At 51.8% G+C, this 16,747-nt stretch overlaps 8 protein-coding genes across 8 annotated transcripts; 1 reads left to right on the top strand and 7 right to left on the bottom strand.

Annotated features, from left to right (window-relative positions):
- Positions 1-50: 50 nt before the first annotated feature.
- SEPMUDRAFT_35932 (uncharacterized protein) lies at positions 51-922 on the bottom strand (the record flags this gene model as incomplete). Its single annotated transcript, XM_016908624.1, has 3 exons — positions 51-255; positions 325-413; positions 551-922. The coding sequence occupies 3 exons, from the start codon at positions 920-922 to the stop codon at positions 51-53; spliced, it is 666 nt and encodes a 221-aa protein (XP_016765805.1).
- On the bottom strand, positions 888-4,006 carry SEPMUDRAFT_78205 (uridine-2'-O--methyltransferase TRM7; the record flags this gene model as incomplete). Its single annotated transcript, XM_016910188.1, has 1 exon — positions 888-4,006. The coding sequence occupies one exon, from the start codon at positions 4,004-4,006 to the stop codon at positions 2,873-2,875; it is 1,134 nt and encodes a 377-aa protein (XP_016765806.1). The 3' UTR covers positions 888-2,872.
- Positions 4,007-4,172: 166 nt separating this feature from the next.
- SEPMUDRAFT_146639 (Rad4-domain-containing protein) lies at positions 4,173-7,450 on the bottom strand. The gene has a single exon (XM_016903784.1). The coding sequence runs from the start codon at positions 7,249-7,251 to the stop codon at positions 4,219-4,221; it is 3,033 nt and encodes a 1,010-aa protein (XP_016765807.1). The 5' UTR covers positions 7,252-7,450; the 3' UTR covers positions 4,173-4,218.
- Positions 7,451-7,709: 259 nt separating this feature from the next.
- On the top strand, positions 7,710-11,017 carry SEPMUDRAFT_123014 (cell division control protein 2). The gene is made up of 6 exons (XM_016901819.1): positions 7,710-7,936; positions 8,032-8,369; positions 8,448-9,976; positions 10,096-10,440; positions 10,545-10,786; positions 10,874-11,017. The coding sequence occupies exons 1-3, from the start codon at positions 7,900-7,902 to the stop codon at positions 9,054-9,056; spliced, it is 984 nt and encodes a 327-aa protein (XP_016765808.1). The 5' UTR covers positions 7,710-7,899; the 3' UTR covers positions 9,057-9,976; positions 10,096-10,440; positions 10,545-10,786; positions 10,874-11,017.
- SEPMUDRAFT_104905 (aldose 1-epimerase) lies at positions 9,599-10,877 on the bottom strand (the record flags this gene model as incomplete). Its single annotated transcript, XM_016900556.1, has 4 exons — positions 9,599-9,976; positions 10,096-10,440; positions 10,545-10,786; positions 10,874-10,877. 4 exons carry the CDS (start codon positions 10,875-10,877, stop codon positions 9,599-9,601), a joined length of 969 nt encoding a protein of 322 aa, XP_016765809.1.
- A 1,329-nt stretch (positions 11,018-12,346) lies between the features above and the next one.
- Positions 12,347-14,128, bottom strand: SEPMUDRAFT_78214 (uncharacterized protein). Its single transcript, XM_016910189.1, has 2 exons — positions 13,018-14,128; positions 12,347-12,967 (listed from the first exon to the last, which is right to left on the bottom strand). The coding sequence occupies exons 1-2, from the start codon at positions 14,101-14,103 to the stop codon at positions 12,377-12,379; spliced, it is 1,677 nt and encodes a 558-aa protein (XP_016765810.1). The 5' UTR covers positions 14,104-14,128; the 3' UTR covers positions 12,347-12,376.
- A 76-nt stretch (positions 14,129-14,204) lies between these two features.
- On the bottom strand, positions 14,205-15,422 carry SEPMUDRAFT_146642 (glycoside hydrolase family 128 protein). The gene is made up of 4 exons (XM_016903785.1): positions 15,243-15,422; positions 15,120-15,170; positions 14,691-15,021; positions 14,205-14,630 (listed from the first exon to the last, which is right to left on the bottom strand). Exons 1-4 carry the CDS (start codon positions 15,349-15,351, stop codon positions 14,369-14,371), a joined length of 753 nt encoding a protein of 250 aa, XP_016765811.1. The 5' UTR covers positions 15,352-15,422; the 3' UTR covers positions 14,205-14,368.
- A 246-nt stretch (positions 15,423-15,668) lies between these two features.
- SEPMUDRAFT_104907 (uncharacterized protein) lies at positions 15,669-16,674 on the bottom strand (the record flags this gene model as incomplete). Its single annotated transcript, XM_016900557.1, has 4 exons — positions 15,669-15,935; positions 16,073-16,390; positions 16,559-16,585; positions 16,645-16,674. 4 exons carry the CDS (start codon positions 16,672-16,674, stop codon positions 15,669-15,671), a joined length of 642 nt encoding a protein of 213 aa, XP_016765812.1.
- Positions 16,675-16,747: the final 73 nt, after the last annotated feature.

Here is a 16,747-nt window from a genome sequence, read left to right on the forward strand (position 1 = left end):
CCCCCCATCCCTTTTTCACTTCCTCTTTTCCATCTTCTCCCCTCCTCCCCCTAAACCGTACAATTCCCCGGCTTAAAAACCCCCAAATTCACCAACCACGCCCCACTATTGAATTCCGAATACACCGTACTAATCAACCACGTGCCCTCGACTTCCGAATATACCGTTTCCATGACAATGATGCCTGTGACTTGAGAGGGTTCTTGGCCGGGGCCTGAGGAGAGCCAGCGGATTGTTACCGAGTTGCAATTGTGCCTGGAATTTGTGAGTGAGTAGAGGGAAGGAAAAGGGGAGGGGGTTTTTGGGGGGTTTTTGATGACGGACCAGAGGTTTAGTTGTTCAAAGGGAATGGCGGGTTGAGCGGATTGTCCTGCTTCGAAAGAGGCGCGAGAGTCGAAAGTTGCTGTTCCGAGCTGTTATATCGTGTATATGTTAATCGAATTGATTAGCTGAGTTGAAGATTTGGGAACGTTTTTTTTTTCATTTCACCAAAAACGAAAAACAAAAAAAAAAGAAATGCGAAAAAGAAAAGAGAAAAACATACAGCAACAACAGAATCCGGACAACCATTATTAATCAATTCAATCACACTATCCGAATAATCCACAAAATCTACCGTCAGAGACGAATTCGCCAATGTCTCACTATACGCCGCAATGAGATTTTTGAAATTCGTCGCGACGCCTTGTGCGTCTGTCGAGGTCATGCATGTGGTGTCCTCGGAGCGTCGTCCTCCACCGTTGCTGCCGGAAGAGGAGGAGGAGGGGGACCAGTTTGGACGTTTTTGTTTGAAAAAAGGTGGTCTGGCGACTGCTGCTGCTGCGGGTTGACGACGAGTGGTTTTGGGGGTGGCGGTGGTGGTGGCGGTGAGGAGGAGGAGGAGGAGGGTGGCGAGGGTTGAGAGGGTGGTGAAGGAGGGCATGATTCTTGTATTTTTTTTCTTGCTTGGTTGGTGGAAGCGGATGACGGAGCGTGCGTGGGTTGCACGAGAGGGAACCGTTGTTCTTCTTGTCGTCGTCGTAGGATGGAGTGTATTTCTTCTGTTCCCAGTGATGAAGATGTTATTTCCAGAGTGGACGATAGCACAGTAACTCAAAGTTGGGAGATCTCAAACAGAGTGAGAGAGACAGAGACAGAGAGATGCCGTGTAAACAAAGGAATTCCCGTTGTGAGAGGTATGCCTTACATCTTTATACCATGCACACACACACATACACAGCAAGTGACCACTCAACCACGCCTCCGCTTCTTCCTCTTCTTCTTCTGGCTACAATAAAAAAAAACACAAAACTCATGGAGCCCGCATCTTGATTTTTTTCCCTGCCGTGGCGAATGCATGCATGCACCTCAAGATTACATGTCAGTCCATACAAGTCCTGGTAAGAATTGCCAACGCCATGCAGACACCATAAGAGAGGCTGGAATAGTGTAACATTCGCCAGACTAAAATTGGCCTGCAGGATTTCGGCTTTGCCAACGCCGGGTCGGGAATCTGAAGAGGAAGAAGTAGGGTACAGACGCGAGGGGCAATAATGATATGGTAGTGGAGAGATGTGCTGCTGCTGCTGCTTACTTTCGTTGCGGAATGATGCGAAACGATAGGGGTGCTTCGTTTGTTTGTTGCGAGGGGCTTCATGCGTTTGAGCACTGCATGATCAAGCATCGACATGTTGCATCGCTTGCCCGCAGATGCTACTGCTGGGTCGGCTGGATGTGGTCAGTGATGGGAGTGCTGTGGCAAGGAGTATACATCTGTGAGGACGTTCTTCTTCTACCACTTTGATGAGACTGTGGTGCGCCATAGCATCATTGGAAAGCTGTTGTCAGATGCCGTGTCATATCGAGACTTGGACGCTACAACAGCATTACTGGGAAGATGACAGCGATGAAGCCCGGGGGCGGGTATCGTGTTCGATCGTGGTGATTCCATGATTTTGCAATGATGGCCTCCTTGGGCTGACGGAGATGGCCATAACAGGCAACAGATGGAGTGAGGAGAGCCAGGTCGGATACGCTTGTCAGGTTGGACTCTCCCACGGCTAGCGCGGCATAATGCATCCAATGGTCCGACGTCGTCGTACGAAACTGCGCATGCGCCGACCCTCTGCTGCATATCAACATAGCACAAAGCCCTATAGCCTTTGTACGTCGCTCCAATCTCTCTTGCTGCGGTTGAGCGCATCATCCCAGTTGATTATTGTTTTCTTATTCTTCACAGAATAAGCCCTCGAGAATTCACTCTCCTGACCTCTAACTGTATATCCACTGCACCTCCGCGGGATCGCGAGAACATTCTATCATCCTCACACACGCATCTCCTTGGCATAAGGATCAGAAGGATGCTGTGGTGTCCTCGCGAGGCCGCTGATATCCGCCGTCCGATGTTATCTAGGGCTGGATTCGGACGTGCAGTATAGCTGCGGTGTATACATTGGAGATATTGCCAAGTCGACGTGAACTTGAAGAGGGGAAAAGACTTGGACTCGAATACCGTCTCCTTAGTAATTAGGGGACAGTAAGAGATATCTGCTTAGTGTACGTGCTGTTGTAGCAGGATGGCCATTGTTCAGATTGGACAATACTGAAAAAGCCTTCGATACACACGATGGCTGGTGGCGGCTTGCTGACGGTAATCCGGAAGGGCTCCGAGTATTGATATCTGAACCTATGAGCATCAACTCCAGTTCGAGGCCCTCGTGCCTCATTGTAATCTTCCAACAGCCATGCGTGCGTTGTGCGCTTCCGAAGAAGTTGGCTTGTCGGAATCCAGATCCACCGTGTTCTCGCGCGGTACCAAAAACACGCAGATCAATTGATCGCCAAGGCATAGAATATATAGCCCTTGATGTCGAGCCGCTGGTGCGTAGATACCTCAGACATGACCAAGCTTCGTCTTGCCGTATGCGCCACCCATCTTCTTTCGTTCCTCGAGGGCCTTGCGGTACGGAGGCGCTGTTGGTGGTTGGACCGGGTCCAGACTCACATGTCCCTCTGGCAGCTTATGGCTCGCATCAGCGTCGAAAGCGCTGAGGTCCCCGCATGCGAGAAACGGAGCAATCCAACGATGGCTTTGGTGATTCGTGTCGATATTGATTTCAGTAATACCATCTGCTCGCAAAGTCCGGGTGGTGCGGCAAGTCTCATCTGACTGGAGACTCTCATCCTCTTGAGGCTGCAAACTGTGGCCCGAAGAGACACCCAGAGGGTCGTCCAGACTGGCCCTGAATCCTGGTGGCGGACGAAAATTTGTGCACACAATGAACGCTTCGACACTGCTCGCTCTACTGCTCCTCGGCTTTGCCACGTTGACGCTTTCAAACACGGTTTTGAGCTGAGCGTACAGCACATCCACATCCTTTGCACGGAAAATCTTGGCCACAAATCTTCCACCAGGCTTGAGGACACAAAGCGCCAAGTTGAGTGCCGCCCACAGCAATTGGGATTGTACATAGATGTCGAGGTCGTGCAGGCCCGTCACGTCTGGTGCTCCGTCAGAAATGACGAGGTCCACAGGATGAGATGCTTCCGTTGCTGCTGATGATGATGATGCAGGGTCGTAGTCCGGGTCCAGAGCCTTGAGGAGGAGTGGGATGGTCGACGGATGGGTAATATCAGCCTTGAGACATGTGATGCCTTCCAGAGGCGACATGGGCTGTAGGTCAATGGCCACAATCTTGACGTCGGAGCGCGGGCTTCGGTCAGGCTCGGCGGCTACATCTGGTGCCTCATCTGGTGCCTGATTGCCATTCCGTTGCTGCAGAAGATAGTGATGGCGCTTGTCTTCCCACGACGCTCGTCCAATTCGTTCGCCCTTGATGAGGATGCGCGAGAGGACCTGCGACCAGCTTCCCGGCGCTGCGCAGAGGTCGACCACTCGCGAGACTCCCGAGAACAGATCAAATTCTTCATCGAGCTGAAGCAGCTTGAAAGCAGAGCGCGCACGCCAGCCTTGCTCTTTCGCCAGCCGGTAGTAGGCGTCGCGTTTATCCTTGGATGATTTGCCCATGCTTGATGGATGTTTTTTATACGTTTGCAGAGAGGAAAGAAGAGTGGAAGACAGTCTACTGCCGCCAAGACTCTTGGCGTAAAACTCTCATGTCTTCGACATATACTACCTCCTACTTAGGGACTACGTTCTGGCACTGACAATTGCAGCTGCTTGTTCAACATATCTCTCGTTCACGTACACAATCTGCTATTATTACAATCAAACTCAATTCAATCACTTTCCAGCCAGTCCGGCTCCGCTTCATCGTCCTCCGGATCGTGTGAAAGCATCGAGCCGTTGTCACTCTCCCCATCTCCCAAAACCAACTTCTCACTATGAACCAACCCCGTGGTGCTGTTTGACCCAGAGGCATGCATTGTAGCTCCAGGCCATAAGTCTGTCTCCGATGTGCGGTCATGATCCGTGCTAGCATCGGGAGCATTCCTGTCTCCATTCTGCACATCGTCCTCATTTCCGTGCTCATTATCATCTGGCAGAAAGCCTCCTGCAAATTCATAACCGGCGTTGTCCTCGAGAGGGGATTCATCGTGGGAATGCTCGGCCATGCCCTTTCCGGGGCTGCCTTCACGACCATGTTCGTCCTCATCCCCATTGGCGTTTCCCTCTGGCAAAAAGCCGCCACCTCCGTATTCGGATTGCGTAACGTTATTGGTGTCCAATCCGCTGCTATCGTGCATCTCATTCTGGTCTTCAATCGCTTCATCTGCGTCGGGAAGAAACCCACCATGTTCATCTACTTCTGCGCTGTTCCGTTCCACGACAAATCCACCGGCTTCTTCCTCCTCCGACTGCTCATTCACACTGTATTCGAAGTCTTCTTCACTATCACTGGCCTCTACTTTGCGCTTTCGCGCAGGTGCTTTCTTCCTCTCGAGCTCTTTCAAACTGAAGCGACCTGCTGTCAGTAACTCTTCATCTGTGCCAGGGGCAACCATCGATGCGAACAGCCCATTGTCGGCATCATCAGCATGTGTTCGCACCGGTAAAGATGCGTCGCCATACGCTCGCACGCGCTCAGCTATACGCAGACCAGTCAAGAACCGCTTCCATGCTCTGAGGGCGCGCAGACTTCTCGCCTTTGATTCATCCTCCAACGCTTCGAGCTCCAGACCATCAATTATCGCACGTATTGCATCAGCATGTTTCGCCGCGACCACTGCGCCCTCTATAATGGCAGTACCATGTCGCCCTTTGAATTGGAATCCTGTGACTGCATCTGCATAATCGACACGCAGTGCCCTGGCTGCCTGTTGCGTCAGAGCATGTCGAATGTGTACGCCTCCAGCGGGAACCATAGTCGACGTGTAAATATCCAGGTTGCCATACATGTTCTTCGGTACGCGACCATGCTGTATAGGTGGCGGTACATAAAGCTGGGTTTGATGTGGTGCGTATAAACCTGTAGTAGGAGCGTGATCATCGCTCCCACCATTGGGCTCCTGCGAGGCCTGTCTTCGCACTCTGGCGGGCACATGCTTCAGTGGTTGCTCGCCTGCCTTGATCTCGCGACCGGAACGGTACCATTTGTCGGCACTCTTGCATGATAGTACGTCTCGCCGACGATAGACAGACTCCATCTTGGGCTTCGCAGCTGTACCGGCATTGACTTTGCCAACTTCGCGTTTCGGGTGTATCACTTCGTGCCGCTTCAAATGACGCTCTAGAGCATAGTACGGGTGGTCCTTGAAGTCGAGAACGTTTGCGGGAAGTCCCTCTCTTGCCTCTTTCTGCGCCATCTCCGCGTCCTCCACCTGGTCGCGATCGCGAAGTCCCTCTGGTCGACGAAAGATACGCATGGCTTTCTTGAGCCATCTCGTACCGTCGACAGAAGATTCCACGCGTTGCCGTCGTGTCTTTGCATTGTACGCCTTGGCATATCGCCTTGTGACATCTCTCGCGAAGCCATCGGCTTCGTGCGCAACAACGTAAGTCAGCTGATTCAAATCGTATGATGCGGGCGGCTCTAACTTCGTAGGTCTGTTGATCGTATTCGTGACAATGGGATCAACTGGCACCCACTTCTGGCTTGCTTCGTTAAAAGCTTCCACCCAAAATACTGGATATGCTAACTTGACCACGGGTGCGGGCTTCTTTAGAGGGACAGCAGGCCTAGTCGCTTCGGAAGCGAAACTCGGCTGTCCTAAACGCCTTCGAGCAGACGGCACCTTGCCTATGAGCCGCGAACCACTTACTGCAGCATCGTTCTGCCCATCATTCAAGTCATCAGGCCCATCGTAGGGTGGCATGGCCATGATCCGAGCTTTAGCAGGTTTCTTCGGCGTAGCCGCCTTGGGTACGCTATTGAAGGGCAAGACCTGCAATGAGCATACGATTCGAGCATCAACGCCTACAGAGCGTAGCATGGCACAGAACAGCTGATTAGCCATGTCTTGAGAGCCGGAGAGGCTTTGAGAGGCGTCAATGAAGTCACCGCTGTCTACTGGTACCGGGTCACCGGCCTTCGTCTGTTGCGTATCACCCTCGAGGGTCCAGTGCGGCTTCTTCAGGCCCGAGCCAGTGATCCGATATTCTCCAGTGAATGCACTTACTGCCTGTTCCAACCCTTCCATAAAAGAACGATTGCGTTGGAACTGTGTATCCTGCTGGGACGGATTGAGGTATGAAATCGTTTTGACAGGAAGTATAGACCGCAGATGGCCTTGCGCAATCACATTGTTACACCTCCCGTTGACGAACATGCAATGACCAAGCAAGCACAATATGTGTAGCTTGTGCACCAGAAGTCGATGAGTCTTCTCGATCGTGCCAAGAGGCTTCCTGCGGGCCCGCGCACTGGCGGGCGTACTGCTTTCCCGCTGCACAGATATCGACAGGTCCTCAATGCTATCGACCGAATGGCCTGCAGACTCCATAGGCTGATCGATATCAACATCCTCGAAGTCAAACTCACTATCATCCGATTCTGACGAGTCCTCGACAGTCTGCGGTCTCCCCTTCGTAGGATGTAATGGGATACCAGGTTTCTTCAGGTCTGCAGACTGCGTGATTGGTGCACTTGGATCTTGGTACCCAGATTTCTTCGGCGTGATTCTTCGTATCTTCAGAGGTCGGTCCTCATCAGTCTCGCCATCAGTATGCGCTTCCGAGAGCATGGCAGAGTAGACATCAGGAACGTCATCATGTGCCGCCTTGCGTGTTCGTGCTCGTGTAGTGCGTCCGCTGGATCGCGGCGTACCAGCAGACGCAGCCGCAGCCCTGCCTTTGCCTCGACTGGGAGCCATGGCTGAATATGGGTAAGAAAACAGTCGCCTTGCTGGCCTCGCTTCGCTGCGGTTCGCTCAGTCCTGTATGGATGCGCGCTCTGTCACGTCAGCACGTGAGCAATGGCAGACGCCAGCTGAAGCGGTCTCGCTGCAATGCCGGCCACCTGATGGGTTAGATGAGCCTGAGTGCGTCCGGTATGCAGCTGCTCCAGAAATTGTATTGCTGCAAGTAATAAGAAGTCGAGGAGTGAGAGGAGGAGTAGGAGAAGGGGAAGGAGAAGGAGAAAGAGAGTGAGAGCGAAGGCTGTTGATGTCGTCAAAGAAGCGGAAGCGGAGACCCTGGTCCTGGCAAGCAGAAGCCTGCAGGTGTGTGTGTGGTTCGCGTCGGGGCCATCCATCGCCTCGATCGAAGCCGTGTCCGTGTCCGTGTCTGTGAGCAAAACACTGAGCGGCCACTGGCAGGACAACAAGCGACACCTTCTACCACTACTCCTTCCAGTTCACTCTCGCCCTTTCGCGACTCCTCCTGCGCGTCTGGATGGACACGCACACGCTGCCATAGCAAACCTCACCCGCAACTCCTCAGACCTTCTGAACACCGCGTCTCAGGCAGCACCGTCACCGCCAATCCGCTGCCACCACCCCCTCAAACCGCACGCCGCCACCATGGAGAACTACCAGAAGATGGAGAAGGTCGGCGAGGGTCAGTGGCGTGTTCCCCTCTCCTGTATCTGTGTTCAGACACGCTGGTGATGGGAAGAGCAAGGCACAGACACTGACATATTCACGCGCGCACAGGCACGTACGGTGTCGTCTACAAGGCTCGCGACCTCTCCTCACCCGACCAGCGCATCGTGGCCCTCAAGAAGATTCGACTCGAAGCCGAGGATGAGGGTGTCCCCTCCACCGCCATTCGCGAAATCAGCTTGCTCAAGGAGATGAACGATCCGAACGTGCTACGACTGCTCAACATCGTCCATGCCGACGGACACAAGCTGTACCTGGTCATGGAGTTTGTGGATTTGGATTTGAAAAAGTACATGGAAGCGTTGCCTGTCAGTCAGGGAGGTCGTGGGAAACCATTGCCAGAGGGCATCATGACCGAGAAGGGCCACTTTGGTCTCGGCCCAGACATGGTAAGCCTAGGGAAAAAGAACCGCAAGTATGCGAACAATCACATTGACCTCTAACTCTCCTTCTCTCCGCTCTTATAGGTCAAGAAGTTCACGCACCAACTTCTCTCGGGCATTCGCTACTGCCACTCCCACCGCGTCCTCCACCGCGATCTCAAACCGCAAAACCTCCTCATCGACAAAGACGGAAACCTCAAAATCGGCGATTTCGGCCTCGCTCGCGCCTTTGGCGTTCCTCTCCGCACATATACCCACGAAGTCGTCACACTCTGGTACCGATCCCCAGAGATCCTCCTCGGAGGCAGGCAGTACAGCACAGGCGTGGACATGTGGAGCGTGGGGTGCATCTTCGCCGAAATGGCAACTCGCAAACCACTCTTCCCCGGTGACTCGGAGATTGACGAAATCTTCAAGATCTTCCGTTTGCTGGGTACGCCGACTGAGCAAGAGTGGCCTGGTGTCACATCGTTCCCAGATTTCAAGTCTTCTTTCCCCAAGTGGGAACGCAAGCAGGACGACGAGCTGGTGAATGCGGATGGTGTCAAAGTACTGGGCAATGAGGGGCTGGAGCTACTGGATGCGCTCCTGGTGTTTGACCCAGCGGGTCGCATGAGTGCGAAGCAAGCCGTGCACCACCCCTATTTTCAGGATGGAGGCAAGCTGTATGGACGAGCGAACGGATACCAATGAGGAACGAGGGTTGAATGAGTGTTATGAAGCTAGGAGGACACGAATGCGATGTGCAAAGATGGAGGAGATATGACTTTCTCACTGTGTTTCCTGTGTCATCAAACAAAAAATCTCAGCATATCGAAGGAGTGGGAGGGCAGGCAGGCTTTTGCATGGGAATGGGACTCGGCAGGTCAGGGTCAGGTCAGGCCAGGCCTGTGTATGGCGTTTCGGTGCACTACCTAGTACGCTAGGCGCGTCTTTTTGTTTTTTTGTTTTGTTTTGCACAGTATGGCTGCTGCATTCACGCGATACCTGGCTTTCTTTTTTCAATGCAAGTTCATATGAAAAACAAAGAGGTCACACAGGTCTTTAATACTGTTTTTCTTTTTTTCACTTTCAGTTTCGTGTTTTCTTTTTTTTTTCTTTTGGCGTCTGTCATTCTCATAAAGCTCATATCCCAAGCATTTTTTTCATCATCACATCATCATCATCATCATTCTTCAAAGCACACTGCTCACTTTTCCTCTCGCTGATGGTGATGGCAATGGCAATGGCAGTAGTCAATGCGCCACAAGCACCTGTCCACCCTCCCACGTCTCTCCCGACTCGAGTGTTTTCCAACCATCCACCGCGCCCACTTCCACACAGACCATAGTCTGATAACCATCCTTGGGCTCAAAATCTCCCATACTCTTGGATTTCTCCACCCACGGATTCCACACGACGCTGTCTTCGACGCCGCCGTCGCGCGTCACGTCGAGAGAGGGTTTCCCGTCTTCTACGATGGACGTGGTGGGTTGTTTGATGGATTTGTAGACGCGATCGACTTCTCCTGTGATGGAGAGATTGGGAGAGGTTTGTTGGTGTTCGGTGGCGTTGAGGACTTTGTCGATGTAGGTGACGCTGCCGAGGCCGGTGATTTGAGTTTTGGAAATGTCCTGGAGAATTCATGATGATCAGTTGGGAACTTGCTCTCGGATATATATTGTGTACACGCAGTCGAAAAAGATAAGTAAGGTAAGGTAAGATAAGATGTATAGAAAGAAAAAAGACTCACCGCAACTTTAAAGTACGAATGCAACAGCATCTGGAAATCAAAGGCTTCTTTGCCTTCATTCCGTACTTGCAGCATAGTCTGCAAACCATCTTTGCCCAGCGTGACCGAGTATACCAGACTAAACTTGAACGGCCATGCTTTCTTCGCTTCCTCGCTCAAGGAGTCCGAGGACAAGCCAAAATCGACTTTGACACCGTTGTCGTCCCCTCCTCGGCTTGCGTTTTTGCTCATCAAGACAGAGGACTCGGTGGAGGATTTGCCCATATATTCCCAACGTGTGTTTCGGGCGAAGCCATGTTGAGGGAGAGCACTCGTTGCGTGGTTTTGGGGTGGAGGGCCGAAGCACTGTATGTGTAATGATATGACCAATTAGCCCAACTTTCTCTTTTTTTCTCTTGCGCCCTCTTGCTCCAGCAGCGCGAGGTTCTTCTCTCTTGATGGCAACGTACTGGAAAGACCACAGGTATGCCTCCTCGCACGGGCTTGCTACCGTCGAGCTTCGCGGCCGTGCTGAGCCACAGTCTCTCTTTGCCATTGCTCTTCCAACTCGTCACGGTAGCTCCGAAGAGCAAAATTTCGACGGAATCGCCGGTTGGAAGGGTCGCTGTCACCTTGCCATTCTCTGCGTACACGCTGGCTTGTGGTCCGGTGCTGGCCGGCGAGAGCAATGCGGATGGCTTGTGAGGACGATCTATTCAGCAGGCCATGTCAGATCAAGCTGGGAGCTGGGTTTCGGTAAGGTAGCCTGTTGGTCTGGATGATTCATGACATATCATACCCATGTTTTGAAGGACGTTTTTTGTTCAATGTGAATTTTGTGTCTCTGAGGAGGGGGTTGGGTGTCGTTTTGGGAGGTGAAGGCAAAGGGATTATAATGGAAGAGACGGAGCTCTATTTACTTGGCTCCGCTTTAGTGTTTCAGACGTCAAAGAGTGTGAGGGCAGCGTGCATACAGGTACCTGTACCTCTACTTGTATTCCTGTTGACGGTGACGTATTTAGGGCGCAAGAGGACGGAAGGCCAAAGTGGCCAATTCTTATGAACGTACCTTACCTTATGAATCTACCGTACCTATATAGTACCTTTCTTTGATTCTACACCTTACCGTTACTACCTTACCGTCGCCGTATGCGGCACCTTACCTTACCGTCGCCGCCGTCGCCGTATACAGCGTATAGCTTTGTTACTTCAGCACAAGACTTGCATGGGTGCCCGATCAGACCTAAATCGTACGCCTTGGTCGAAGGAGTTTGGAAGCCTTACGAGTATAAGCTTGGAAAACCCGGGCGTGTTGAAGACTCTTAGGTCTACTTCTTCGAACGTATCAAGCAACGAATTGTAGATCTCGATATTAGAAACATTGGACTTCGTCGTTACTCGCCGACCGATCCGGAGGAGCTCGAGATAACCGACAGGGGAGGCATCAGTATCAAGGTCCCCTTGGATCTGGCAAGTTGTCAATGTTAACAGCCACAGTGCCAAGTCAGGAGGCTGAAAGGTCGATGGAGGAGGCTGCTGGAAGCTCTAAATACAGGCATAAGAAGGAAGACTCTTCTGACCTCATGATGTTGTTCCCTCGATGGACTTCTTCTTCACAACACTCCTGATGTGCCATTCCACATACCTAATTTCCGCCTCACAGATGAGTGGCCTGTTTTATCAGCAGGATTCCATCTCGATCCTGCTCGAGATTCATCCATGTCGATAGAGTGCATGCAGGTACCGTGCACGATCACGCTAATTGCCTTGCAGAGCAGCTGCTCGAAGTCGCCGAGGGACCACTTTCATTCGTCTAATTAGTGATTGTTTTCCCGGACGTAGACTATTGCGTCCGATCGTCCTCTTGCCCGCTTCTACTAATGTAGATAATTGATGCCGAAGCCAATGATGCTATCGGAACATGTTATATTGGTTTGTATCCTCACTAGCCGCACTGAATCGCTACCGTTGAGTATCTTAGGCATTAGCTCTACTGCGTTCTCGTGTTTTGCATGAGATGGCCCTGTATTCTGCAAGTAATTGTAGAGGTGAGCTGCTGCACACGGCTCCAGCGTTGTCCACAGAAGCCATGTAGAAGTGGCGCGCTACAACAACATATTTGGCGATGAATCAGCACAGACGGGGCGCCAAATTCGTTCGTTAACGTGCATCGCTCTCTGTGTTGGTCGGTTATAAGCATGTTCGTAGACCGCCTTAAATAGTGTAGGATCAAGGCATTGTTGGAGGCCAGGGCTGGAAACGTCACTGATCGGCGGGATCAAATCTGTTGAGACAGCCGTGCTTATATATCATGTTCTTTCAACTGGACAAAGTTTCCATGCTCGCTAGTCCACCATATGATATGGCTTCCAAGGTGTAGAGGTAAGGTGCGCTGGTCGGGGAATTCGTCGAGATCCGACACAATGCAGACATTGCACCGACCGTTCCGCCTCAGATTCACGAGATACCATCCTCTCAAGTCGCAGCGCTTGTTGCATAGTGCTCCCGACTCTTTCCACTGGCCCGCAATAGTGTCGCCAGCACGTATTCCACTGCACACTCGATAGCTGTCATCGACTTCCTCGCAAACATCAACTTCGGCCTGTAGGACAATCAAGTCTCGGAAGACAGACACATATGGATTAGGAAGGATACTCGGGACATCGTCAGGCGAGGACGTTGTTTTGAGTAGCCATTCGTCTACGGCCGCTACGTCCGCGTTTGAAGCTTCGAGTGCGATATTTGCATTTGTTGACATATCAAGCCTCTTGTTGAGATAGAGGGCGTGAAGCCGACCGGGTGTCCTCAGAATCTTCTCGATATAATGATCCGCACGACGGTCGGTCGGGATAAATGGGGCGAGGTCAATCAAACGGCCTCGGGATGTAGAGAACTATGGACTTTCAGTATGAGCATATAAAACGTACAGATAGGAAGGCGGACCAACAGACAAGCCGACGAGCAGCCAAGCCACGTGCGGCGCAATCGTACCCGCGCCTCAGTGATATCTTCGTCTGGGCTCAGGCTAGCGTGTCTTAACACTGGTGGAGAATGAAGTGTGGTCATCCGCTTATAAAAGCGCTCGTCTTGTATACTGTCTCCGCTGTGCAGATGGAGATCTACTACAGAGCCTCCTATAAAGGCTACAGTTATACCGGACATCTTGGACGGAATACGTCGTTGCATCATCCTTGGAGTTGTCTCAGCCGGCTTTTTGGAAGCTTCAGAGAACCATACAAGGTCCTTTCCAGATGGGAGAGTATCGAACAACGGCGCAAAGCCTTCCTTGGGCCGTACATCTCGAAGTCGAGCCCCTTTGTAGTAACAAACGAGTGGCATTGCCGCAGAGATGGCCGATCTGGGTATTGTCCTGACCCAAACCCCGACACCGAGTTCTGGTGTAGCTTGAGGGAACATTGTTACCGACCGACACCCGCTCACATCCAGTGTGAATATCAAGTGCGTCCAATCGGTCTCGTTTCCCACAGAGGTAATGTCGAAGCATGCAGACGTGGCAACATCAACACTACTTGCTGTTTTGATTCTGGTAATGTACTGGCGACGACCGACGTTTTGGCGAAAAATTTGCAGCGTCGTATTGAGGCCCAGTGGTAGATCTTCTTCATATAAGGGTCTCGGCAACGGGGCGTTTAGGTGGTCAGCGAAAAGCAAAGTAGACCGTAGACGCAAGGTGTGCAACAATTTGCTCTCGACGCAAAAGTCGCCCACCCTGGCAAGCAGCTCAGGAGGTAAGGCGGTAAGTCGGTTATTGCTCATTGCTGCGACGAAGCAATGCAGGGCATCGACCCAGATTTCTCGTTCTCTTTGCTCAACCTCATCGTCCGCACCAGAATAGGTAGGTTCTCGTCTGGCACGAAGGAATTCCTGTATCTCGGGGCTCCGTGCTGCTTTTGCGAGCTTGTCGTAACATTTCCGATGTCGCATTTGTTCTGTTCTCAGCCTCCGATGAGAAGCGTGTGTGGCGGTCAGCTTACCACCACATAGGTAACAGCGTGGCGACGGTGACATGATGGCGATGGAAAACAGATTCGACTCGCTGCACAGAAGAAAATGCAAAGTGTAAACTGCACGGGTGGCAGCAAAGCAGAGATTGGACTTACGCGAGGACTAACTAGTGTGGCTGCACTGCACGACCGTGAAACGTGAGAAGCACGTCGTTTACTCTGCAGGTACCTCCAAGCGAAGTGTTCGTTGACATCTCCCTGATACCTGTACCTCCTACTCATGAGCTCTACAACGCTTGTACCTCTATATACAGAAGCCACAAGTTCCATCACTCATCCCGATAGGCTTTACCCAGACTCGTTAATTTGCCTTCGGCGTCGAACATGGCGGCGTGTTTGCCCACAGTCCCAGTGTCCCTCATCGGGCCAAACCAGCAGTATCTCTCCACCCACTCCAATGTGTCCAAATACTTGGCACTCTCCTTCGCAAAGCTCTCGACATGATCTCGTGGCAGAGGTGCATCCTGGTTCCAGTTCGTAGCCGCATACTCTGTGATCCATACAGGCTTGTTCGGCCCTAGCTGATGATATCTGGATATCCCAAGTTAGTGAGTGACCCATCATCTCGGGAGAGTTCAAGGGCGAACGTACGTGGACCATATGTAATCGTAAAACTGGCCTAGCGTCTCTCCGTACCAGTGTATACAATAGAAGTCGATGTCGCTGCCACCGGCCCGAATTCTGGCCAAGAAGTCTTGCAGATATCCGACAGCATGCCCGGCATTAGAAATTCCTGGTGAGCCGCATCTGACTCCTGCTTTTCTGATGGGTTCGATACATCGGAGCCACTCGTTTGCCGCGAGCTCTGCAGACATGTTACTTTGATCGGGCAGCTCAGGTTCGTTGAAGGCGAGAAGCGCCGGAGCTTGTGCTTCTTGAACTTTCTTGGAAAGCTCTTCTATGTTTGCGTTGTTCCATTGCACTGCGAGATGCGAGGAAGAGTTAGCACAGAAGCCATTGCCTCGTTTGTATGTGTGCTACTATATGAGTCTTATGCTGCTTTCAGCTCAAAAGACTTACTGGGAATGAACTGGAGAGACGATGGAGTAAGGACATTAGGAGACCAATTATCTTGTGGACCACATCAGCGCTCCTTTCCCACACTTGTCGGCTGATACAGAGACGAGCTATGGGTATTCTCACATATCCACGATATTTTGGACCCGGGTTTGGTGAATGTGAAGATTGGATCCTTGTTTTCGACAGGCCAGCATAGGCCACGTTTCGTGGCAGGCCTGGTACATGCAGACATGCTATGGTCTTTATTAGGGCTCAATACTTTGCCGCGGAGTTTGTCGGCGGCGTTGTGGAAGAAGCTCGACATTTTTTTTGTTTTATGGTATACATGTATCTTTCAATCTGAGATCCAGCTTTCATGGTCGTAGACTCGAGCTGGAGGCTGCCGCTGCCAAGCATTTACACGTCACCAATGAATGTACCTACATGTAGGCCGGCAAGTCCACGACGGGGTGACAAGTACAGTACCTGGACCTACCCACGTACATGACCTTGTAAGGTATGTAGGTATGGTCAATGGGTTGCGCGTGCAGAGGTTGCCAATGCTAGTGCTCATTCACCATAAGTCCACTTGTGATCAGTCTGTGAGAGACGGGCACTTCTGCACATGTACCACCAGCTATAATGCTGTTTAGGAGAGCCTTGCGCTCCGGCTGTGTCACAGACCTCGACTTCGGGTCGTCTTATTGCATCAAGAGGACTGGTTGAGAGACGGGAGCCACGACCACAAACATGACGTCGTTCTCTCTCTCTCAAATGATCTGTTTCAGTGTTTTCGATATGGCGGTTGGCGGTTGGCGGGACTGACCACCGTGCGAGCTAAGAATCATGTGAAACTTCTTGCACGTGGCAATGAAGGGTGCGGTCTAGATCCATGCTACCTTATGCCGTGCTGCCTTCTATGCCGTCCCTGCGAAACCATTGTTTGGTGGTCGACGCGTGGAGTCACGTCTCACAGTTTCGAGCTGCGGTGCGGTAGGTGGGTGGTAACGGTGAACCCAACCGCGTGACGTCGGAGAATTCTTTTTTTCTTTGTTCTTGAACCCCTTCTCGTTCCACCAGGGCAAAGTAGCCGCCTCGGCGTGTGTGAATATAAGCTTGTTTTTGGCGAGAAGGCGGCACGAGTTGCGGGCGTGGACATGGATGCTGTTGTGATCATACTTGGCGGGTAATTCTTGTTGTTGTTGTCGTCCTTGTCGTTGATATTGTTCTTGTAGTCCTGGCACCGCAGAACCAAGCTGCAGATGATGCCCATGCGGCGAGCTGCAGTGGTACTGCAGGAAATACTAGGTAAGGTATCATGATCAACATGGGACCTGGCTGCACACGACCTCGCACGCGAGGCGAGATCGGAACATGATGAAGAATGTATCAGATGCCTTCTAGAACAAACATCATGAAGGCTTCGCATTGGCTTCGCCAGCTTCCTAGTGGTTACGTACCCTAGGCTCCACGCGCCTATCGTAGAACTACAGAACCTGCCAGTAGTAGGAGGTAGCAGGCGGAGTATGATAGATATATCTCGTACATCTTCTCGTCCTTGCAAGTTGTCGTACATAGGCCTCGGAAATCGTCGCGATCCCTTGCTGGCATGCTGCGCGCGCGATGCTCCTCCTCTTCCACAGGGTCTC

The sequence above is a fragment of the Sphaerulina musiva genome (genome assembly GCF_000320565.1).
Source record: "Sphaerulina musiva SO2202 unplaced genomic scaffold SEPMUscaffold_1, whole genome shotgun sequence".
Lineage (NCBI taxonomy): Eukaryota > Fungi > Ascomycota > Dothideomycetes > Mycosphaerellales > Mycosphaerellaceae > Sphaerulina > Sphaerulina musiva.

Bases quoted from the DNA above. Each gene is read 5' to 3' on its own strand.
- SEPMUDRAFT_146639 (XM_016903784.1), bottom strand. From the start codon at position 7,251: ATGGCTCCCAGTCGAGGCAAAGGCAGGGCTGCGGCTGCGTCTGCTGGT.
- SEPMUDRAFT_123014 (XM_016901819.1), top strand. From the start codon at position 7,900: ATGGAGAACTACCAGAAGATGGAGAAGGTCGGCGAGG. The intron at 7,937-8,031 runs GTCAGTGGCGTG...ACGCGCGCACAG, and splicing joins GATGGAGAAGGTCGGCGAGG to GCACGTACGGTGTCGTCTAC. The intron at 8,370-8,447 runs GTAAGCCTAGGG...CCGCTCTTATAG, and splicing joins TTGGTCTCGGCCCAGACATG to GTCAAGAAGTTCACGCACCA.
- SEPMUDRAFT_78214 (XM_016910189.1), bottom strand. From the start codon at position 14,103: ATGTCACCGTCGCCACGCTGTTACCTATGTGGTGGTAAGCTGACCGCC. The intron at 12,968-13,017 runs GTCCGCCTTCCT...GAAAGTCCATAG, and splicing joins GCTCGTCGGCTTGTCTGTTG to TTCTCTACATCCCGAGGCCG.
- SEPMUDRAFT_146642 (XM_016903785.1), bottom strand. From the start codon at position 15,351: ATGTCTGCATGTACCAGGCCTGCCACGAAACGTGGCCTATGCTGGCCT. The intron at 15,171-15,242 runs GTGAGAATACCC...GTGGTCCACAAG, and splicing joins GTCCAAAATATCGTGGATAT to ATAATTGGTCTCCTAATGTC. The intron at 15,022-15,119 runs GTAAGTCTTTTG...CGCATCTCGCAG, and splicing joins GTCTCTCCAGTTCATTCCCA to TGCAATGGAACAACGCAAAC.